This window comes from Dasypus novemcinctus, chromosome 21 (assembly GCF_030445035.2).
Source record: "Dasypus novemcinctus isolate mDasNov1 chromosome 21, mDasNov1.1.hap2, whole genome shotgun sequence".
Taxonomy (NCBI): Eukaryota; Metazoa; Chordata; class Mammalia; order Cingulata; family Dasypodidae; genus Dasypus; species Dasypus novemcinctus.
In genome coordinates this window covers 10,354,318-10,373,112 of record NC_080693.1, presented here as the reverse complement: position 1 = coordinate 10,373,112, position 18,795 = coordinate 10,354,318, and the positions used below count along the sequence as shown (strand labels likewise).

Below are 18,795 nucleotides of genomic sequence, written 5' to 3'. Positions count from 1 at the left end.
CCTACTGATGTGGCCCGATCAAAGCCCTAATTATAATTTAATTAAGTAAATGTGAGACTTCAGACAGACCAGTTTACAAACATAATCCAATATTTATTTTTGGAATTCCTAACTATATCACACTTCTACAGCAGAGAACAGCAGAGCTGTCACTGTGCCTTGCCACATGGCAGGGGTCCAGGCTCCCAGCAGGCTCCCTGATGATGCTTTCATTCATTAAAGAACATAACATCGTTGTACCATATAAAATAAAGGGGCAAAATAAAGTATGTCTGAATTGGATGTTTCAGGCAAAGTGGAAGATTCTGTGAAGATGTTGCTTCAGCCTCAGAGTGTCCTGACTTGACAAAACTGGGGCACCAAACTGCCATGATAGCCGCTATTTTGAAGTCACATTTGACTAGGACATCGCTTGACAAAAACAGATTGCAAAGTGTTTCTGAAAAGCTGCACATGGGATGTAAAGTGGAAATGATGACACCTCTGGTGACCAGTCCAGGGAATGTGTGCATCACTCACCACGCAAACCTATATTTCCAGCCTCTCAACAGTACCTGAAATCTGTGGTGCAGATAACTCTCCAGGGTGTCCTTCACATTTACAAAAGGCAACACGGCCTTATGCCTTTGGGCTTGGAAGTATTTTGCACAGAAGATGATCTGTGTTCCGACATCCACCTGAAGTTCTATGAACATCAAGATAGATATGATCTCTATCTTTATATTGTCCCGAATCTAGAGCACCTCGTGGCTGAGCACACTGCCATAGTTACATGCTCCAGTGGCAGCAGATCTTCTTGCCAACTACCAGTACCTCCTGCACATCAACTTGGCTGATCGGAGCTGCAACAACCTCTCCTAGTATCCCATGTTTCCATGGATAATAAATAATAATTACAGTTCAGAATTAGATAGGTCAAATTCAGGAATCTTTTGTGATCTTAGTAAACCAATTGGGGCACTAAACATGGAAAGGCTGGGAAAATTACTGACAGCTACAGGGAAATGCCAGAGCCAAAATTCAGGTATGGAAGTTATTATTCCAGGGCATGTGCTGTTTTATCCTGTTAGGATTGCATCTGAGTATATGCTATGCCTTCAGAATGGTAGATTTGATAGTGCAGATAGAACATTCAACAGTATTGCAGAAACTTGGAAAAACTGTTTGGACGGTGCAACTGATTTTCAAGAGTTGACTCCAGAATTCTATGGTGATGATGTCGGCTTTTTAGTCAATAGTCTGAAATTGGAAAGAGACCAGGAGGGAAAATGGTGGATGATGTAGAAGTTCCCCATTGGGCATCAAGTCCTGAGGATTTTCTCCAGAAGAATAAAGAGGCATTGGAGAGCAATTATGTGTCAGAGCATCTCCATGAGTGGATCAGTCTCATATTTGGCTACAAGAAAAAAGGAGTGATGCTGTTGGGGCCCCTGATGTATTTCACTCCTGACCTATGAAGGAGGTGTGGACTTGAACAGCATGGAGGGTCCTGATGAGGAAGTAGCCGTGCTGACTCAAGTCTTGGAATTTGGGTAAACACCAAAACAGCTATTCATGACACCACATCCTCAAAGGATCAACCCAAAGTTTAGAAGTGTCTCAAACCTCCAGTAATAATGTTTCTGGAGCAGATTCCCCAGTCTCCCAGTTGAAGAGTCTTTTGAAGACCTGACTGAAAACTCACCTGGAGTATTATTACCAAACTGCAGTTACATAAGCACTGTAAAATCCATAAGGAGGTGGTTACTGATATCACAGTCTCTTGCAATGGGTCTTCAGTCTTTAAAACATCACAAGACTCTACTTTGAAAATGTCTTCCAAAGAATCGAAAGTGCTACAAAGAAGTAGATCATTTCCGAATATGGCTTTATCATGTTTACTTTTATCAGGAGATAACATGCCATAAGTCTTCATGAGATAAAAATGTCTATTTTTTCCATAGCATTTGGAAGATGCCAAGACACATTAATGGGCCATGATGATGCTGTTAGTAAGATCTGTTGGCATGACAACAGGTTATTTTCTGCATCATGGGATTCTACAGTGAAAGTGTGGTCTGGTGTTCCTGTGGACATGCCAGGCACCAAAAGACACCAGTTTGATTTGCTGACTGAGATAGAACATGATGTCAGTGTAGATACAATCAGTTTAAATGCTGCCAGCAGACTGCTGGTTTCAGGCACCAGAGAAGGTACAGTTAATATGTGGGATCTCACGACTGCACTGGATACCATGCCGTTCAGGAACTGTACTGAATACTGCTTTCAGCCCAGACAGCCACCACATCCTCAGCACAGGAGAGGATGGCTGTCTGAACATCAGGAACATGCAGACAGGGTGCTCATCTCTTTTCTGACATCAGAGGAGCCACAGAGGTGCGTTATCTGGGACTGAAATACAGTGTTATCCAGAAGTCAGTCTGGTGAACTGCTCATTTGGAACCTCCTTGGAGCAAAAATCAGTGAGAGAATACAGGGTCATAAAGGTGCTCTGTCATTCACGGGGATGAATGAACAGTGGGCAGCAGCATCCCAGGAGGGGAAGACAGGCAAATTATGTCCTGGAAATTGCAGTATTGTGCCTTTTTTTCCTCCTAGAAATTAACATGAACTCTATTTTTTAAAATAGACTTTTAAATGAACTGGTGAATGTGTAATGATAATTAGAACTTTACCACTAGGAAAAGAGGTGGTTTTGAACTTCCTAAATCATGGTGTCTCCATGGAAAGCTATTAGATGCCATTTGTAAGGCAATAAAGATATTGCAGTGTTAGGGGAAAAAACAGAGGATCATTCCCTAGGATGAGGGTCATCAAAAGACAGCTTTGGGTGACAGAGATACTGAATAACTTGAAATTTCTAAGAGCATGTGCAGTATTTTGAATCATTTTTCTTGTCTTTCTAATCGACTCCAACTGCTGCCCCCTGGGCTTTTGGGTGTGTGCCTGTTTGCAAGGACAGGTCACTTACTACAATCGACGCAATTTCAGAGAGCCTGGGGAAGGATGAGCAGTTCTCAAATCAGTGCTTTCCAGGTGTATGAGTAGTTTGTATTTCAGTATAGCTCTTAGCACTCATCTTTTCTATATTAAAATTATTTAATGTAGAAAAGTTTAAATATACTATGTACATTTAAATTAATTTTGGAGGAGTGGAAGTGGCTCAAGAGTTTGGGAACTTGCTTCCCACATGGGAGGTCTGGGTTGAGTTCCTGGTGCCTCCTAAAGAAGATGAGCAGACAGGTGAGGACACCTCAGGGCAGGGAGGGGAAAATTTTAAAAAGATAAAATACTTTAAGAAATTACAGTGTATAAAATAAGTAAATGCTTAATCCTGTATGCTATGCATTATTGATCTGTAACCCACAACTTCTTTTTTAATTTATTTTATTTTTTATTTCTCTTCCTTCCCCCTCCCCCCCAGTTGTCTGCTTTCTGTGCCTATTTACTGTGTGTTCTTCTTTGCCCACTTCTGTTGTTGTCAGTGGCACAGGAATCTGTGTTTCTCTTTGTTGCGTCATCTTGTTGTGTCAGCTCTGTGTGTGTGCGGCGCCATTCCTGGGCAGGCTGAACTCTCTTTCCCACTGGGCGGCTCTCCCCACGGGGTGCACTCCCTGCGCATGGGGCTTCCCCACGCATGGAAACCCCTGCACCCCTGCACCCATCAGTGCTGCACATGGACCAGCCCCACACGGGTCGAGGAGACCTGGCGTCCAAACTGCGGACCTCCCATGTGGTAGGCGGATGCCCCAACCACTAGGCCAAGTCTGCTTCCCCCACAACTTCTTTAATAAAATTAAAAAATAAAACCAGGAACAGGCCCAAAGAAAATAAAACCAAATATCCAATGCCTCAAATATCAGACCTTTTATAGTAAATAAAACTTATTTGTAAATGTGTGGTCAAGGAGATATTGCTGGAGTTGACTAGATAATTTTTCAATTACTTTTAAAATGGGGGGAGAATGTTGCCAAACATATGAATTAAATGTACCCAAATGAAAATTTGCTTTCTAATAAATGGATTTCCTTCCTGTGTATGAAAAAAGAAGAGTATACCTAGTCTCTTCAAGATCCAACACCATCATTGCTTCTCAGTTTTTAAGGAATGTTAAATCCCAGCGTGGCCAAGGGAGTGATTCATAGTGGCTCCCCCCAAGAAGAGATTGTGTATGCTAGGGTAATTACCCAATTTTGTCCAGGTTTTTATTTTATTTTTTTTTTGGTGGAACTGAGGTGTATACATGGGGTTTGATATTCAGAAGTTTAAGGGAAAAGATATACAAGGATCCTACTAAATATGTAGATATTGGTGCCATAGTTTGAGGTTCTTAATGTGATATGATAAGTGCGCTAACATTTTCAATATTTGGTTGATTAAAGACTTTGCTAAATGATTTCTCATGCTGAGTGATGTCAAGATACCACAATTTATCATGTGTAATGTGGGAGAAGTATCCAAAGATTTTGGGAAATGGGATTGGTGGCATGTATTTATTTTATCCTCTTTCTCATATGCCTCTTTAGGATATCCCTGGGAACAGCTCCAAAAGCACTTACAATGCCAAGTTAAGGTAGAATGCACTAGTGACTAGCGTGGTGGGCTCCTTGACATGGTTTGTGGTGGGTGCCTCAGGTGTGAGACAACAGTAGGAGATACCAGGTTTGAAATAGGCTGCTGAGGAAAAACTTGATTTGATTCACCAATGGAAGAAGTCACAGCCTTTTCCCCATTTTATAAGATAATTCTCAAATACAGAGCCCCCTGATTGAAGGAGAGGCCTGCCAGCTTGAGGGATTGCCCAAATAAACTGCTCCAACTGCATTTCATGAATCTCCCACAAAGCCTTTCTCAAATACATCAGAAGTCACTTACTAAGGTGACTACACTGATGAAAGGGAAACATCCAAATGTTCTGGAATAATAATTTTTTTTCTAAGTTTGTACTTAAATCTGGGGATACTAAATGTACCTGTAGAGGTTAGGGAATTTAGACTACATGGGGAACTTTTTATCTGGTTTTTCACTGAGGTGAAAATCACATAAAATACAATTAACCACGAAATGTAAATTTCAGTGGCAATTTGTATATGCACAACTTTGTCCAATTGTCACACCTGTCTAGTTCCAAAAATTGTTCATCACACCAAAATAATACCCTGAAACCATTAATCAGTCAATTCCCATTCACCACTACCCTTAGTCAATGGCAACCACTAATCTACTACATATCTCCCTGGATCTATTTATTATAGATATTTCATATAAGTGAAAATATAAAATGTCATTTTTTTCTGCCTTCATTCATTTAGCTTAAAGATTTTGAGAATTGTCCATGTTGTAGCATGTATCAGTACCTCATTCATTTTTATGGCTGAATAGTATTCCATCATATGGCTATGTCGTAGAATTTGAGAGAGGTTCAATTATTTGTGTATAGAGAGGCCAGGACTCAGGAATGATTTTGAGAAGGAAAAATGGTTTATTGACAGCTGGCCAGACTCAGGAGCTTTCTGTTTGAATCCCCAGGCCCAAACAAGATTTTTTAATCCCTTTTATAGAGAGAGGAAAGGCCAAATGGTCCCTTTGTTTCAGTTCTCAATAGGCTTGAATTAGCATATATATCTTCCACATTTTAGGTAAGCTTTTAGCATGGACTTCAGACATTCTAGGTAAGCTTTTAGCATATTTTGTTTGCATTTCCCCTAAGTACTTAAAAGTTTATAGACCTTGCATTGTTAAACTGTTTCCTGGGACTGGAGTCCTTGCCATTGTTACCAAGGGCAGGACTGCAGCCTCTTACCGGCACACCCACAAGTCAGAGAGCTTAGGTTATCTCTGAAGAGACAAAGAGCCTCCCACCCATAACCCACATCAGCTATTCCATCTTTTTTTCATTATTCATCTATTGGTTGATGTGTGAGATATGTACATATCTTGTCTAATGTGAATAGTGTTACTATGAATATCCAAGGACCAATATCTGAATACCTATTTTCAATTCTTTGACATATATACCTGTGAGTGGAATTGCTGGGCCACACGGTAATTTCATGTTTGATTTTTGAGGAACCCCTAGCCATTTTCTACAGTGGCAGATCATTTAACTTCCCATTTGACAAAGCATGAGGTTTCTAAATTCTCCACATCCTCAACACTTGTTAGTTTCTTTTTCTTTTTCTTTTTCAAATAATAGCCACACTACTGGTTGTGGATTGATATCTCATTATATTTTTGATTTGGACTATTGTAATGATTGATAATGTCAAGCATATTTGCATGTGCTTATTGATCATGTGTAAACATTGGAGAAATGTTTATTAACCCCTTTGCCCATTTTAAAAAATATATTTTTACTACAAAAGTTGTGAGCTTACAAAACAATCATGCACATGTGTAGAATTCCCATGTAATACAAATTCTCCAACACAACACACTGTAGTGGAATATTTGTTATGGATTATCAGATAATAACATCAGACTATCACTAACTATGGTCCCTGATGTACATTTGACATATTTTTTCCATATGCCTCTAATAGTAACATAGTATATCATTGCATTGATGCATGAATATTACAGTATTGCTGCTAACTATAGTCCATAGGTTACACTAATTGTATTTCCCTGTGCTTCGCTACATTTCCACCACTCTGCAATAGTGATGTACATCATTCTCTTCCACAGAAGGACATTCTTGCACTTGTACTAAACCACAGTTCTCATCCACCTCTGGAACCACTGTGTTATTCACTGTGTTATTGCTTTCCTTCAATTGTAATTTACATCCCTAGACTACCCTTTTCAGTCACAATCCCATTTTTAAATTGTGTTGTTTTTCTTTTTGATCATTTGTAGGAGTTCTTATATAGTCTGGATCATAAAACCCTATCAGTGTTGCAAATATTTTCTTCCATTCTTCATCAGTAATGACATTTGATACCTAAAGTTTTTAATTTTCATGAAGACAAATTCATCATTTTTTTCTTTTGATATTCATGCTTTGTGTGTTATATCTAAGAATCCTTTATCAAATCAAACATCATGAAAAATTTCCCCTATGTTTTCTCCAAAGATTGTTATGTTTTAACATATTATATTTAGGTAATTGATATATTTTGAGTTGTTTGCAAATAGTGTGAATTAGAAATCTAACCTCATATTTTTGAATGTGAAAATTCAGTTTTCCCACCACTATTTGTTGCAGTGACTATCATGTCACCATTGAATGGACTTAACGTCCTTGTGAAAATCAATTGGCCGTCAATTTGTAGGTTTATTTCCGGACTATCCCATTTGTTTCTATATCAGTTCTTACGTCAGGACCACATTTATTTGATTGTTGTAGCTTTTTGGAAATGGCCTGGGGGACAGTGTAAACTACAGTGTGAACTATAATCCATGTGGTATAGCTGTGCTCCAAAATGTATCCACCAAATGCAAGGATTGTGCCTCACTGGTGAAAAAGATTGTTGATGTGGGAGGAGTGGGGGTAGGGTGGGGAGTGGGGTATATGGGAACCTCATATTTTTTAATGTAACATTTCATGTGATCTATGTATCTTTAAAAAAAAAGACAAAATTTGCTAAAAAAACAAAGGTTTTGAAATTGGAAGTGAGTCCTAATTTCTCTGTCCTACTTTTCTTGAACCATTGTTGCATCAGTTAGGTGAATTGCACTTAGTCAGGATGTATAATCATTTCAACATGCTTTTGAATGCCATTCCCTGCTACTTGAGGATATTACATGTACCTTCATAAGGGATTTTGGTCTGTGATTTTATTTATTGTCCTGTCCTTACTTGGCTTTAGCATTAGAGCTGCTATGGCATCATACAAAGAGTGAGGAAGATTTCCCTTCTCAATTTTTTGGAAGATTTTGAGAAAGATTGGCATTAATTATTGAACTTTTTTTGGTAGAATTAATAAAAGAAACCATCTGATCCTGGACTTTCCTTGTTAGGAAGTTTTTCCTTTATTGATTTACTGTCTTAACTTGGTATATGTCTGTTCACATTTTTTATTTCTTCTTGTTTAAATCTAAGTACTTTTTGTTTTAAAGGATTTAATAGATGATTTAATAGGTTGTTGTATATTTGCTAATAATATTCTTTTACAATCCTTTTTATCTTGATTAAGTCTATAGTATTATTGCCACTTTCATTTCTGAAGTTAGATATTTGCATCTTCTGTTTGTCAGTATAACTAAAAGTTGTCAATTTTATTAAGCTTTTCAAGGAATAAAATTTGTTTTTTCTCCTTTATCTATTCCCCTCTAGAGATACCTCCATTCCAATTTTTCTTATATCTTTCCCCCTAATATTTTGGATTTAGATTATTTTAGATCTATTTCATTAAGTTATAAGTTTAGATTATTTGAGATTTGTCTTTTTTTCATGTACTCAATAGAATATATTTCCCTCTCTGCACTGCATTCACTGAATTACTTAAGTTTTGATATATTAGGTTTTGTTTTGTTTCTTTTCTAAGTACATTCTAATTTTCCTTGTGATTTCTTCTTTGACTCATTGACTATTTGAGGGTGTGTTGTTCAATTTCCCTTATTTTTGAATTATCCAAATTTCCTTCTTATTGTTTTTGGATAGAGAAAATACTTTGTATGATTTCATTCTTTTTAAATTTATTGAAACTAGTTTTTTTGACATGACAAATGGTCTCTCCTGGAGAATGATATATGTGCCCTTGAAAAGATTGTGGGAATGCAAATTAATGGTGTGAAAACCAAGATAGCTCTTACCATATAAAAGACCACCATGCTGAAGGACACTCCAAACAGGAGAGGGGTCGCCCTTATGCACACCTCAGCAGAGTCCCAGAGACAGATAAAATAGATAAAACCTCAGGTATTGGTTCTTCTAAGGGCTACAGAGACCCACAGGTCCTATGGTCATGGCAGATGGAGTTCAGTGCCATGTCAGTTGGCCATACTTTGGAGTTTGTGTTTCTGTGTGATAGAGCTGGACTCAGATGTGATCTTTGTTCACAAGCCTCTCGTTACTTTTACTGGATCTGTAGTTGGCGCTGGGGTTTAGTGTATACCCAGGGGACCTGAATCTCTGGACTGACCATGTGATAGCCAGGCCCTGAGCCTCAACAGACTTGCAACTCCTACCCTCTGGTTTATTGGACTTACCCCACTCAGCTAACATGGAGGTGAAGAAGGTCGACCACCAAACCAGAGAGTCAAGAGTGCCTACAACTGAAAGCAGGAGAATTGCATCCAGCATCCATGTGGAATCTAAGCCCCCTCTTGATATAGATGTGGAGTGGACACAACCATTCCAAGGTCCACAGGATGGAGGAATAGAGTATGGATTTAGAGTGGACTTACTGATATTCTATTCATGAACTATTGTGATTAGTAATAGAAGAAAATGTGGCATTGGTGTGGAGAAAGTGGCCATGGTGGCTGCTGGGGGTAGGGAGTGGGAGGAAGAGATGTGATGTAGGGGCATTTTTGGGACTTGGAGTTGTCCTGGGTGGTGCTGCAGGGACAGTTACCAGACATTGTATGTCCTCCCATGGTCCACTGGGTGGACTGTGGGGGAGTGTGGGCTATGATGTGGACCATTGACCATGAGGTGCAGCAGTGCTCAGAGATGTATTCACCAAGTGCAATGAATGTCTCATGATGATGGAGGAGGTTGTTGTTATGGGGGAAGGAGTGGGGTGAGGGGATGAGGGGGGTATATGGGGACCTCATATTTTTTTAATGTAATATTAAAAAAAATTAATAAAGTAAAAAAAAAGATCAAAGAAGAAATGGTGTTTGACTTTGGTAGAAAAAGGAGATGTGCCATTAGATCAGTGTGAAGAGCATGGAGATAGGTCACAATGCAGAACCCAATCACCAGTTGTACACAAAGGTGAAGGTACATTATGCTGGTGTAATGTAAAGGGTGTCAGGTCACCACATACCTAACACGTGCCATTACACAGAGACAGAGGCTGTCCATATTCACAAAAGAAATGAAGAACAGCTGGGTGAGACAGCATGAAAAATGAATGATCTGCATATCTTTCATGAGATTCATTACCATTTGAGGGAGTGAAATCAAAGTATAACAGATATATACAAATTCCAAGTTTCTAAGGCAGAGATACATGGTGGAATGGATCTAAGAGCCACACAGCCAGTTGCCAAGATGATGACCATGTTCCCTGATATGCTGGCGAAATGTGTGAGGAGGAAAAGCTGTGTTAGGATACTTTTCTGCACTAATGAGATGGAAAGTCTCAAGACATAATCACAGAGGACAGTTCATTTTCTTTTCTTCCCAGCAGATCTTGAGGAACAAATATTAAATTTGGAGACCATTAGTTTCAAATATTTCATTCATATGTGTGTGTGTATTATAAAGTATCATCTGCATCCCTTGTTTCTTGGATGTGTTCTAATTACATTTTTTGTTTATTGTATTCATATCTTATGTTTATGAATATTCACATAAACATTGTGTTTGTACCAATCTGAATTTTTTAAGAAGAATCATTTAATCTTTCTAATTAAAGTGCAAATTGCATGGATAATGGCTGTTTTCCATTGCACCAATTATATTTATTTTTCTACAGTAGTCATAAATATTTGACTTTATAAATTTAAATAATTTATTTTTTAGATTCATTCTTTTTAATCTAACCCATTTGGAATATTATCTTCCTGATCAAAATTCTATATCCATATTTCTGGGGCTCCCTAATTCAGCTTTCTTTTACTTGTTTGAACAAATTTTGGCCACTGATGATCATAAATCTACCTTTCTTCCATGGGTTAAATATTGCTTCTTTGGTCTTGTCATGGTCACCTGATATAAGATCTATCAGTGTGTTTGGTCGTGTGGAGCCCAGTGCTTATGGATTAGGCTGAGATCCCTTCCTCCAAGCTGCTCATACACATGGCCTTCTCTGTAGGAGGTACCATGTGATTCACTAAGAAAAATCTAGGTGATCAATGATACATCATATTTCTGGGTACCAGGAAACAGTCTTAGCTAAAAAAAATATTAACTATTATCCAAATGCTGATAACAACAAAAAAATGGTTAATTCAAAGGCTCAAATTGATATTAATTTTCAGGAATAATTAATATATCTCACTACTTATTATATTAAAAATTTAGCAATATATTTAGCCCTAATCAAAATACATATGAAGTAGAAAAGTGAAAATGACACATATTCAACTAAAATAGATAAGGAAATTATATTTGTTATTCAATATTATTCTGGATACGTTGTTAAAATTAGATATGTGACAAAAATATGAGGTTTGAAAATTGAAAGAAAGAGGAAAAATTGCCCTTTCCCCTCCACGATTATGAGTGCATATGTGGAAAACTGAAGCAATCTCTTAATGTAATAACATAGTGCAATAATTGACTCATCAAAACTTTATGACCTAAATGAACCAAATTATTGTAATTTATGTATAATTAAGGCATTAATAACTATGTATTATATTGGAATAATTGATCCAAATAGATAAATGAATAGTTAAACCCATTAAAAAGAACTCAAGAAAATTTGTACAGTACATTCCAGAAAAAAAAGTACTCTGATTTACAGATAAAGCTTGGGCGCTTGAAAAAAATTAGAAGTTATATAAATGTTTTTAAAGAGCATGTCCCAAAATATCATAAAAGGAAGAACATTTTCCCAAGATGACTCCGAAGCACAAAGCCTTAAGTAAAGGGATAATATATTTAACTAAATTTTTATAAAATCTTGTAGGCAAAATATTATCAAAAATAAGTAAAAACCTAACATTTTTATATATGATAAGAATGAATCATATATAAAATTTTTAAAATATAAGTTCATGAAACAAGAAGTAATGAAAATACTGAAAAGTTATCAAGGAAATTCCACATAAAATTAAGACAATGCCTCACACACATTTTTCCCTACTTACTTCTTTCTATAAAGAAGTTTAGGTTTATTAAACAACCATGTATAAAATACAGGATTTCTATACACCACCCCACCAACAGCAACTTGCATTAGTGTGGAACATTTGTAACAATTGATAAAAGCACATTTTATAATTGTACTATTAACCAATATCCATTATTTAACATAGTGTTCAGTGTTTGTGAAGAGTATTTACATGGATTTTTAAAATATATGTATTTGTTCTGTTAACATAAATCTAATCTAACATTTTTCCTTTTAATCATATATAATTAGTGCTGTTAATTGTATTCACAATGCTGTGCTACTACCACCACCATCCATTTCCAAAACACTTCCATCATTCCAAAATGGATCAATTTACATTTTAAGCCTTAACTTCTCATTCCCTATCCCCACTACCATCAATGAGATCTTACAATATTTGTTCTTTTGGCTTATTTCACTCAACAGGATGACTTCCAGGTCCATCCATGTTGTTGCATGTATCAGGACTTCGTTCTTTTGATGACTGAATAATATTCCATTGTATGATTATACAACATTTTATTTAGCCATTCATGAGTTGATGAATCCTGGAACTGCTTCCATCTTTTGTAATTTTAAATGATATCTCTATGAACTTCGGTGTGCAAATACGTGTTTGAGTCTCTGCATTCAATTGTTTTGAGTAGAAATCTAGAATTAGGATTGCTGGGTAGTTCTATACTTAGCTTTCTGAGGAACCATCAAGATGTGCATCATTTTCCATAGCCATGGTCAAAGAATGAGTATTCTTATTTCCCCACATCCTCTCTAACACTGCTAATTTTGCTCTTTTGTTTTTTATTTAAGAGCAATCATTCTAAAAGGCATGGCATGGTTTTTAAAAGTGATTTTTATTTGCATTTCCCTGATGGGTACTGATGTTGAACATCATTTCATCTGCTTTCTGAAGACTCAAACTCTAAAATTTACTTAGTCTTACTCCAAATTAGTTTTATACACATCAAAATGATAGGGGACATTATATCTTCAGTCATAATATTAAGGAAAGCTGGCCAATTACAACTATGGAACAGACTGAGCTATTTGAAATTTCATTGCAACTCTGGAAATAAATTAGAATATTCCATTGATTACCTTTTTCTTCTGAAGAGAAATGTGCTGGTTAATTGGGTTCTATCCCCAGGGCATTTACTTACCCAACTTAAGGAGGAACACTTTAAAATAGGGAGGAATCATAGGCCAGCAATCCACAGCTCCTAGCCTATTCTGTCTGGAACAAGATTTTGTAGAAAATCATTTAATGCAGGCAAATGAATTTGACTAAGATCTGACATTCCTTTGTCTACACAAATTCTGCTAATTACTTTGGCTTTGCAACCCTAGACAGATGTCTTTCTCATCTTTAAAGTGGGGGAAACAGGTCTGGCTAGAAGACAATTAAAACATATCTAACATCTCTGAGGTAAGAACACTCCTTTGCAGGCTATGTGGACACATTTTCAAAAGACTGCTTAGCAAAAGTTTTTGTTCTTATGCTGCAGTTCAGGGGATGTGCACTCCTAGACAAGATGAGCCACAGTGAGAAAGGTGAAGAGGTAAGCCTGGCACAGACAAGCAGCACTTTCTACTTTCTTCCCAATTTGGAATCAAATTTGGGAAAATTTATATACATACCCATGCATCTAGAATTTTTCATTCATTCAACAACACATTATAACTTTCCATGTGATCTCCTTATCTTGTGTAAGGTATGTTTCCTCTTTCCCTTTAATTCCTATTGGGATCATTTACTACAGGCCATATTATAATAATTCATTGCTACACTGTTACAATAACATCATGACTTATACCTCTCTTTTCTTTTTTTCTTATTTTTCTTTAAACCAATTAATGTTTCTTTCTTTCTAAAAACCACTTAATATTTAGAAGATGGGGCCTTGATTATGCCATACACCTGTAGGTACTTCCAATGTAGACAGATAAAATCATTGCTTTCAATGTAGACCGATAAAATCTAAAACTCTGAGTCCGCTGCTCCTGCCGTTCAACTCTCCTATCCCATTTACCCATACCATGTTTGCAAACATTCACTAGACTTTTCTACCTCTACCACTTTCGGGCTGCTAAGTTTACCTTTGTTCCCAATTAGGAAACCCAGATTAAATGACCCTCTCTTTTGTTTTCCTCTTCCCAAATCATACCCATTATTAAGTTAACTGTTTCCTTTGCCATATCTTTACATAAAATCAACATTGATTCCCTCAGTATTCCTGAAGCATTTATTGCCTGTCCTAATATGGGATGAAATATCATCTTACATGGTTATTATAATTTTAAAATAAATAATACAGTAGGAGAATAATATGTTATTTTATTGAATATCGAACATGAAAGTGCAGGGTTTTTGGAGATAAAGGACTGAATCTTTAAATAATAGTTGGTATTGGGTTTCTGAATGGTGAGACTTTATTTTGATTGCTTAAATCTTCAAAGAGAGTTTAGAGATAGAAGAAAATATGGGGGAACACTCACTTTAAGAGATAAACTTTAAAAAGTTGTCCCCATAAAGTAGACAGAAATATTTTATGAATGATTTGATGCTAACCAGGATGTTCTAAGGTATTGGTTGGCAAACTCTAGAGTGCCTCAGAATCACCTGGTGCAATCAGTAAAACACAAGTGACTAAACATCTCCCAAAAGTTTCTGTTTCTGTAAGTCACAGTTGAGACCTGAGAATTTACATTTCTAAAAAGTTCCCTGGACATGCTGATGCATTTGAGACTAGTACCACATTTTGATAACCGTGATGCTAGGGAATTGGGAATAGAGTAGATTCCAATAAAGAAAAAGCATTCATTTGTTGTAAAGATGCAAGGAGAGTTCAAAGAGAAGGCCCATACTGATCCTAGATAATGGATGCTCATTTACAAACATCATTTTGTTTTTTGTTTGTTTGCTATTTGTCTGGCTTCATGAGAGAAAGGATCAGTGGGTTTATGGAGGCAACAGAAATGGAAGGTAGAAAGCATCAAATGCCCTTTCAACATGTATGAAGTGTATGGTGGGAGAAATTAGAATGGTACCCAGATAAAGGCAGTTTATATGAAAATACTTTCTACAATAAGATCTGTGGTAGTTATTGCCCCAAATATTATTGACATTGAAAGTGTACATACTATTCATTTTCTAAATTCTCTGCTTTCCACCTACTGCATTGTATTTTAGTTGATTTATAACCCTATCTAATGATTTCTAGTGGAATAAAGGCTGTCAGTATTTCTTCCACAGAGCCTAAAATGTTATAAATAACCAACACCACCATTTTTGGTGAATTCATTTGTAATTAAAGAGGGTTGGTTTTTAAACTGCAGCAGAGAGAAAAAATGAGAGAGCAAACCTTCAGATGAAAAAACTGTAACAAACAGGAAAAAATAGTTTAGCATGAAATCAGTGTGTGTTTCCAGCAGACCATACTGTACTACAAATGTATATAGAAGGGAGTCGCTCTTCCTCCATGAAAGTGGGAAGGAATAGAAAAATAAGTGAGAAGAGAACAGATTGGTGGAGAACTATAGGGAGCATTTATTATTCCCAGTCACATGGATAATGGGGTAACTCACTGAGGATGGTGACAGCAGGGTGGTGAAGGCTAATGGCACTGGAGGAACACCAGGAGGGGATGGAAATATGGTTAAGCAGGAAAGAACCCAAGAGTTTGCTACCTTAGATACATGAATTAAAACTTTTGATTCTAAGTTCCAGCCTCCTGAAAGCAATGGGAGCAATACTGGAGAATCCACTGTGAAGTTAAAATCTTCTAATGCATAGGAAATGCATATAAATATTTTGTTACACAGTTCAAATAGCTCATTTCTACTTTGAAGAGACTACTAAAATTAAGGACAGTTTTTTTGTCAAACAAAATGTAACATAGCAAAATGACAAAGATTAGCTGGTAGAACTGTTGTCTATGTCTCTACTGAATTGCTTAATATATTTATCTAAGCTGTCTAAAGCCTTTTCTTAATGGTTGAATCAAAGTATCAGTGATTATACTGTGTTGGGTTTTAAAGGGCATACTTTTAAAGGATAAAACAATGACTTATACAAACAAACTCACACAAAAACTTTTATTTCATTCATCAATGAGTGTATTATCAAGATATTACAACTTGTTCAGAAGATAAGTGAAATTATCACACATAAAAGGGCAGATAAAGAATGGCAGAATTAATTTTCAAATAGATGTAAAATACACCTATCTACAGGGCAATAATCAATTGCATCAGATCAGAACAGAACTTATTTCCCTTTCACTGGAAAATAATTATTTTCATTCTTAACATTTTTTGCAACTTACAGCATTGTAAAATAGTTCAGAAAGTTTAAAAGTTAAAATACCTCTGTGCACTAGGCAGGAGTCTGTATTTTTTTCATAATTTCAAAGTTTTTCACAATTTTTCCTGCTACTGTCAAAAGGAAGAAAGATGGATAGAAGAAATGTCTGTTATTCCATTTTTCCCCAAAAACGACACTTTTACCTATATTATTTAATTGTATCAGAGTAATTAGCCAAAGAACAAGTTCCCAGTGTAAACCGAGCAAATGGATGCTCAAAATTATTTTTCCATGGTCACAAAACTAGTAAATGGCTGAGCTGAAATGTGTGCTTTGACTAATTGCTCCAAAATTCACATCTTTTCTTATTACCTTCTGAAAGATAAAAAAATGCAAATTTCTATTTATGTAAAATGTGAAATATGTCCTTAATCTAAATACAATTTTAAGATGGAAGATTTGGGACTAATATCCCTTTATAGTCACACATCTAATGTAGAAAACTGGGGTTAAACTGCCACAGAAATAAATGTGTGGTGCTGATCTTGTGTTCTCAAATTTTTTCATAAATAAATGGGTGTGTTAGAAAGGAATGCAATAATAATAATAATAATAATAATTCACTTCTGTCCATTTTCCAATTGCTCACTTTCTTTTTTAGAGTAATTGATTAAATATCCAAAGAAATGGACAACTTCACCTCAGTGACCACGTTCTTCCTCATGGGGTTTTCTGATTTTTGGGAGATCCAGATTTTACATGCTGTGCTGTTTTTGGTAATTTACCTGGCAGCCCTACTAGGGAATCTTCTCATCATTCTTCTCATCACCAGGGATACTCACCTGCACACCCCCATGTACTACTTCCTGAAGAACTTGTCCTTTCTGGATCTCTGTTTCATTTCCATCACTGTCCCCAAATCCATTGCTAACTCTCTGACTAATCACAATACCATTTCATTCCTTGGGTGTGTGTCACAAGTATTTTTCATATTCCTCTTGGCCACTACAGAAATAATTCTCCTCACAGTGATGTCCTACGACCGTTACGTTGCCATCTGCCACCCACTCCAATATGAAATCATCATGAACCACGGGACCTGTGTGCAGATGGTGGCTTCTTCATGGATCAGTGGAGGCCTCAATGCAATTCTGCACACAGCTTCCACGTTCTCAGTACCCATGTGTGGGTCTCCTGATGTTCATCAATTCTTCTGTGATGTCCCACAACTACTTTCCCTTACCTGTTCTTATAACATTGGAGAATTATTAGTTATTGGGATCAGTTTTGTATTAGATATTGTCTGTTTTGTGTTTATTGGTATTTCTTACATTAACATTTTCTCCACTGTGGTGGGATTACCATCCAGAGCAGGCAGGTCCAAAGCTTTCTCCACATGTCTTCCTCATCTCTTTGTTGTGACTCTCTTTCTCTCTTCTGGTTTTTTTGACTATTCACACCCCCTTCCCAAATCTCCAACACCCTCAGACTTGCTAATTTCAATGTTTTATATAGTGGTGCCACCCACCATGAATCCCTTCATCTATACTCTAAGAAATAAGGATATGAAGACAGCACTCAAGAAACTGCTAATGAACACACATTATCTATCAAATTAAAGAGTTAAAATCACTCATGCCATGATCTTTTCACTCATGGACATAATTCTCTCAATCCAGTTGTATAGTCTGGAAATTATATTGACTATGTAAAGTAAGATTATTATATAAAATACTTATGCACTCATTAAACTGATGTTAAAAACCATACTCTAAGCCCAAGTCAAATGGATGGCACTAAGAGTAGGGTTTCACTTTATTTGGGCAGATATATACTGGTCTTATATTTATCTTCCTAATGGGACAACACCATCTGTTGTAAATCCTAAAATGGAGAGGATGCTAGGATATCAGGAATAGACATGGATTCACAAGGTAATTCAAATGTGTGGTTACTCTTGGCAAAGGGGGCTTGTCAATGCTATGCCCTTGGGTGATATGCATAATCAATTCTCAAATTAAAAGGTACAATATATTGGACAATGTATTTTCTTTCCAGACATATTTTGTATCATTTTTCTTATATTCCATAGCTAAGAGGCTGAAAGAAAAAACTGCCAGCAAAGAATTTTTAATAAAGCAAAATTACTCGTAAATGAGGGAGAGTTCAAAATATTCACAGATAAATGGAAATTGAAAGAATTTGTCAATGAGTCCTGCACTTTAAGGAATACTAAAGGGAGTTCTGTAGATTGAAAGGAACAAAACAGGAGAGAGAGGACTGAAGGAGAGTGCAGAAAGGAAGATAATTGGTAAGAGTATCTAAAAGAACACAAAATAAAAATAAAATAAAATATGGTATATAAAATCCTAAGGAAAAAATGGCTACAGTAAGGACTGTGTTTTCTGTTATAATCTTGAAAGGTAATGGATTAAATCTCTAATCAAAAGACACTGACTGGCAGAGTGGATAAGGAAATATGATCCATTTATATGCTGTCTACAAGAAATTCATCTTAGAATCAGGGACATAAACAGG

At 36.5% G+C, this 18,795-nt stretch overlaps 1 protein-coding gene and 1 pseudogene across 1 annotated transcript; both read left to right on the top strand.

The window, feature by feature from the left end:
• The first annotated feature begins 218 nt into the window (after positions 1-218).
• On the top strand, positions 219-2,598 carry LOC101426247 (protein FAN pseudogene; annotated as a pseudogene).
• A 14,345-nt stretch (positions 2,599-16,943) lies between these two features.
• On the top strand, positions 16,944-17,876 carry LOC131274905 (olfactory receptor 14A16-like). Its single transcript, XM_058283285.1, has one exon. The coding sequence runs from the start codon at positions 16,944-16,946 to the stop codon at positions 17,874-17,876; it is 933 nt and encodes a 310-aa protein (XP_058139268.1).
• The last annotated feature ends 919 nt before the right edge of the window (positions 17,877-18,795 follow it).